This window comes from Cucurbita moschata, unplaced genomic scaffold (assembly GCF_002738365.1).
Source record: "Cucurbita moschata cultivar Rifu unplaced genomic scaffold, Cmos_1.0 Cmo_Scf00021, whole genome shotgun sequence".
Lineage (NCBI taxonomy): Eukaryota > Viridiplantae > Streptophyta > Magnoliopsida > Cucurbitales > Cucurbitaceae > Cucurbita > Cucurbita moschata.
The window spans coordinates 3,036,751-3,042,750 of record NW_019268537.1 but is presented as its reverse complement, the minus strand read 5'-3'; the positions used below and the strand labels follow the sequence as shown (position 1 = coordinate 3,042,750).

Genomic DNA, 6,000 nt, shown 5'->3' with positions numbered 1-6,000 from the left:
AAAAAAAAAAAAAAAAAAAAAAAAAAAAAAAAAAAAAAAAAAAAAAAAAAAAAAAAAAAGAAGTTAGATCTTACAATACTTTCATCCAATATTTTCAAATCTCCACCTCTGTTATGATATCATAATATAATTTTAGTTTTAGTTTTCACGTGTTTCATTTTATTTTAATAAATGTACTTTCAAATTTTATTTTAAAAAATTAGTTGATTCATTAAATATTAAATATTATTTTTTATATCTCAAAATTAAAGAATTAAGTTTGAGAGAGGTGATGGGGGTTGTGTTAACCACACAGCCATAAGAAAATAAAAATAAATAATAATAAATAAAAGAAAAAGTGTGGGCTCTTATTTAATTATTTAATTATTTAATTATTTAATTATTTAATTATTTAATTATTTAATTATTTAATTATTTAATTATTTTCCAGTGCAGACAAAATGGGAACTCAAAAGGTCAGAACTTTACTTGGCATCTCTATTTACTCTGCCTTTCTTCTTCTTTATGATTCCTAATGGGCATTGCATTGCATGAGTCTGTACTGTCTGCCAATTTTTGCCTCTTTTCCCCAAACTACCCTTCTCTGTTTTTTTTTCGCTGTGGCTTGTGGGATCTCTTTCTGCACTTGTGTCAGTATGAGTGGTGCATTTTCTGGGGTCAGTTTGGACAATTTGGATGCGGTAATTGGCTTGCCTTCTCCTTTTTTTTTTTTACTTTTTCTTAAATCCAAGGCTGGGGGAGCTTCTGAATTTGCAACACCAACACTTTGTCTTTCACTTTTTTATTGCTTTGATAAAATATGATGTGTTCATCTATAAGGTTCCTTTTCTTTTTGTAATTTTTCTCTCATCATTTTCTTTTCCTTTTACTCCTCATCAACTACTTTTACTTTAGACGCATAATAATAGAATAATTATTTGGTGTAATCATATGAACTAGTTGTAAAACTTAATGATGATTTGATGCCCATTAAACAATAATCACTGTGAATTAACAGTTTCATAGGATTAAGTATAACGAAAAATATGTTACTGTTCATCAGAAATATCTATGAATTATTCTATGGCGCAGCCTCTGCATCTTTTGTAGTGTTAACAAGAAAATAATGCAGATGTGGTTGGTGGGTTCAGTGGAAATTTACTGTTTCACTTTCATCTTATATTAAATGAGTCTATCTGCTTCACTTGTTGAATCATTTCATAGTGTATTGGTGATATGGCTTAACTAGCTGTAAGATTCAGATGTTACCATTTACCAGGGAATACAGGCATTCACTTCATCTTACTCATGTGTAAGGGAAGAACTGGATGTAGTTTGTTCAATGGCATCAAAATATATATATTGATTGCATCGTGATGGAGACTACAACTTTCAACAGTAAAACATTAGTTTCCTAACATTTTCGCTAAGTTTTGGTAGAGCCATTGTTTTTGGAGGGGCAGCTCGAGAGACTGTATTGGCTGTCGAATCGGATCGATCGAGGTAAAGTCTGCCTCTATAAGCAGCTAGATGAGCATAATAAGCTGGAGGTACTAGTGAAACAGGCTTCGTGCACCTATTATATGTGTAGCATAAGTTGTAAACCAGCTTTTGAAGTTCATCAGAAGTAAACTGGTTTTCATCACACAAGACATGATAATGCGTAGGCCTGCTTGTTCCCTTCACCCCCCAGTGGCTGCAGAGATAGAAATCGAATTCCTTTGGGTGAGTAATTACAGTATCAACAACCGTCCCGGGAGGAATGTTTTCATCAAGAACCTCAGTTTGGTTTGAAGATGGATCTACTTTGAATGGGAATAATCTTGTGTGATGCCTCTTTTGAACAACAGCAAAAGTTATAGGAGGTTTATAGTTGTGGAATCGTGAACAAGCTGTTTTTATAGCCTGCAATTCCTCTTGAAGCACTTTGTAGAACTGGGTTTCGCTCACGCCATCTCTGAAGAATATAATTCGTGATGGAAGTTCGTTCACTTCTTGATAAAATTCCTCGAGCAGCTCTTCGACCATTGCTCCGAGATCCATAATAATTTCTTGCCTGTGTGTTTGTGATCTCATTCTAGAGACGTACTTGTTTGCTGCTGGCCAATTCATGCTACCAACCACAGCAGCTATGGAGGGGCTAAAATCATCCAAGGGATGAGGATGAGTTACATCGGCACCCATGAAGATCACGGGCTTATTGATACGAAGCAGCCGTGGTACTTGGGAAGGTAACGAGTTGTATAATGCAACAGTGCAACCACCAACCTTTGCATTGATCTTAAGAGCCAAATTGGCCAGAAATTGGGAGCCTAGCTTGGCAAGATTTGGATAGAGGCAGCATTGACTAACAATGCCGATACTCGTCTCGGCGATGCGTTTCAAATCTGCATAGCCTTTATGCTTCCGATCCATCACACAGATCAAGAGCTGAAGGCTGTTAGATGCAGCTCCAATAAGCTTCTTAAGCTTTGATTCCAACAGCGTGACACTGTTGAGTACTTGAGTTGGTTCAAATTGAGGTGGTACGACTGTTTTGCTGTTGAGAAATATGCCTAATTGGTCACACCTTCTTGAGAGCTGGTTTATGAATCTTGGAATGTTAGACCTCTGATCTAAGCTACCGCCGAAGCTTATCAATGCCCACCTCTCGATTCTTGTTCCCTCGAAAACATGGCAATCGACAAGGTTCCACTGGCGGTCGTGACGGGAGGGAATAAGATCTCGAACCTGGCCGCCATCGCCAAGCTTTAGCTTGGGAGGTTGAAGAACTCTCCCACTTAATTTGGTCATTTCCCTCGAGACTTGGAGGCTGAATTCTCTTCCCTGGACCCCGCTGCCAGCCAAAGCAGACAAATGATATTAGAAAGTGAATTAGAGCTCTCAAGCAAATTGAGAATAAAGTTTCAAATTTACCTGGTTGGCATAAAAGAACCTTGCATGACACCATCTATATTAGCTTTCCTTTCCTTTGGCCTCTGGCAACCCATCTTAAGCATTCTTGCAGTCTGTTCATCAGTGAGCTTTCCCAGGAATTTCTGCCCTTCACAAATCATACAAAGCTCCATAGGAAGATAACATGGCTTACTCCTACTAATCTGCAAGCAAGGAAAATTCCTGAATTGAATGTCATAGTTATAATGATCCTTGAAGTAACCCACCAATCTTAGATTCTTCCCATTTCTGTCTGCAAACCAGAGACTCTCAGTAGGTTCATCTGTTAAGCCATAAACTTTGTATTTCTGAACACTCTCTCTGTGACAAACAAAAACTCTAATATGCATCAAAGCCTTCTCCACTTCTCTCCTTTCTTCACTGGTCAAGCCCCTTGTCTTCCTCTGAGAAAGGTCTCTAAGAAAATCAAGACGTTTTTGCAAGTAGGGAATCACTCCAATGCTCTCATGAAAAGTAGTGACAGAACAATCTACGTTCATAGCCAAGCCTTGCTGTGTGGGTCTAAGGCTTTGGAAAAAGCCTCTCAAGCCAACAACTCCTCCCCCAATTTCTTTGCTCCCCCACATTGAACTTGAATACAGAGATCTTCCCACAGAGATGCATTTCTCATTTGGGCCCTCCCTTAATACAACATCTAAAGCATGAAGATAATCCTGAGGAATTGGAATCCAATCATCTCCCTCTTTTGACAAGTATCTATTCAGTTCCATCCCATCAATTTTTGAGACAAGTTTAATACTTATCCGGAAGAGTTTGAATGCTTGCTTATGTTCGATCTCTCCTTGGGTTACTTTCATCCTGCTGGAGGGAAGTGGAAGGCTGACATAGAACTCAAGCCTGTCTCTTACAAACTCAATTGGGCTGTAAAGATTCTTGCGGCCATCATAAGCAGGAGAGGCCCCAGAGAGCAAATCCGAGTTGTCCTCTACAAGTTTTTGTTTGATCAATCTGGCAACTTCTTTTGAAGGGTTGGGAGAGATTTCTACATTGTAATGGTAAATACGTTGTGAGGGGTCAAATTGGAGTAGGAAATGGTTAGCCAAAAGAGGAATAACTGGCCCTTCTACACCTCCAGAATCTGGTCTTCTTGCAGCCACTAATACCTCTGGTTTACTTTCACTCACCTTTCCATTATCTCCTTTAAGTGGCAAAGTACTTTTCAGTCGTAGTAGCCCTTTTGGAGCTGAATGAATGCACGTGTTCAAAGAGCCAAAAAAAAAATGCCAGAATGATTACAATCCACCCACTTAAGACACTGGAAATGCAGAGGTCAAAAAATCCCTAATCAAAGAAAACAGATAAAAGAGAGAGAGAGAGAGAGAGAGAGAGAGAGAGGGAGGGAGAGGGAGAGAGAAGAAGAAAAAGAAAAAAAAAATGAACAAGGGCTTTCATATAGCTTTACCTGGAGAAATCTTTAATATAGGGACATGGGTATCAGAGGTGACAGCAAGAGGAGGGTTATTGACCCTACAGGAAGCCTTCTGCAAGTGGGCTTTTGGTCTAGTGGTGGTTCTATTTGGAGGAAGAGCAGGAGCTAGAGCGAGTTGCAGAGGAATAGGAGGAGGAAGAGGAAGGGGAAGAGGTAGAATAACAGGACAGCATCTTTGGAACTGGTTTTGGTTACAAAAGGCGTACTGGTTTGAGTACTGCCATAGCTGGTGATGCTGATAATGGCGATGAACATGATGATGATGATGATGATGAGGAGGAGGAGGAGGAGGAGGAGGAGGATGAAGGTTAATCCTGGCTTTGAAACTCCCAGTTTTGTTGTTACATTTGCTGGTAGCGTTGGGCTCGTCTGAGTCTTCCATGATTCGATTAAGAGAGAAATGGTTTGATGAGCATGAGAGAAAGTGCAGTGGTGAAATACAACAGTGAGTGAGAAATGGGTTGTGTGTTTCTTGTTTCTTTATATCCACTGCAAGGTATCTCAGTCCCTTCTGGGACTGTAGTAGCCAGCTGCCGCAGAGAGAGAAAGAGAGGGAAAAAGAGAGAGAGAGAGAGAAAGAGAAGGTTTTGGGTTCTTAAGGTTCAATATGTCTGGGCATGGTGGAGGTTTTATGCCGCTTTGTATAATAATCTGGAATGGAAAAGGTGGAAGTGGGGTATGTCTGGTTGTAAAGCTGGACATATGAGATTGACCAGTATCTCTATCTCTCTACTTATTAGCCATTGTAGCCATTGTAGACCAGACCTAGAATCTCCTTTTTAATCCTCCAAGTATCACAAAGTAAACATAACTAAGTAGTTATGTGTATCTGTTTTATGTTCGGGGTTCAAATCTTCGTAATTCTTTTTATTGTGCTAAAAAAATTACTGAATTTTAGTATAATAGATTTGACTTTAAATTTGATGGCAAAAGCAACCGATTTGCTCGAAGTAATTGGATAAAGTCTTTATTTTTAGCTATTGTTGGTGTCAATTATTTATGCGTTGAAGAAGAGTTTGTACTTCTTCGATCTCCATGCTATTATAGATTCTGATTAATTTTTATCTAAATTTTCATTTTATTCCTTAAGCAAAGAATTTTCTATTTGAACGAGTTATTATAGAAACAAAATCAACCTTTGTGATTTCTATTGGGATTTATTAAAAAAATTTATAGATTGTCTCTTGGTGCAACAATTTTCTACTCAGTTTAGATTTTCGACATCCTGCAATTGATGAACTCGAAAAAAAAATATTGATTCCATTTGAAGATCTGCAAACCACATAGCTAAAGCAAACCAAGAATTACAAGAAATTTGAAATGGTATTGTTCAAAGGGCTTTGAATGTAAAGCTGGAAAGACAGTAGTTAATGAAAATGAACCATTAATAAGTTGACAGTTTCCTGGGGTCCGTCTGTAGCAGTGTGAAACAGTGGAAAACAAGTAGGAAGGAAGTGAAAAGCAACAGAATAAGTGTAAACAATGGAAAAGACAAGACTGTTTGGTACCTGATTTTGACATTCAATTTGCTTCAAAATTTCTAATCATAAATTCTTATTTGGATTATCATCCAATCCACCAAACAGTCCTTATGACAAATGACATTTCCCTATCCAAATACCAAACATCTGAGAAAA

At 38.1% G+C, this 6,000-nt stretch overlaps 1 protein-coding gene and 1 long non-coding RNA gene across 3 annotated transcripts in view; one reads left to right on the top strand and one right to left on the bottom strand.

The window, feature by feature from the left end:
- Positions 1-838, top strand: part of LOC111458225 — a 2,832-nt gene extending 1,994 nt beyond the window's left edge. Inside the window, exon 2 of one of the 2 annotated variants that reach the window (XR_002713072.1) lies at positions 436-838. This is a non-coding gene — a long non-coding RNA (uncharacterized LOC111458225). Of the gene's footprint in view, positions 1-430 lie in introns of both variants that reach the window. The other variant, XR_002713071.1, reaches the window with a different exon arrangement.
- A 472-nt stretch (positions 839-1,310) lies between these two features.
- Positions 1,311-5,016, bottom strand: LOC111458222 (protein argonaute 7-like). The gene is made up of 3 exons (XM_023100735.1): positions 4,337-5,016; positions 2,896-4,117; positions 1,311-2,815 (listed from the first exon to the last, which is right to left on the bottom strand). Exons 1-3 carry the CDS (start codon positions 4,743-4,745, stop codon positions 1,372-1,374), a joined length of 3,075 nt encoding a protein of 1,024 aa, XP_022956503.1. The 5' UTR covers positions 4,746-5,016; the 3' UTR covers positions 1,311-1,371.
- Between the last annotated feature and the right edge of the window lie 984 nt (positions 5,017-6,000).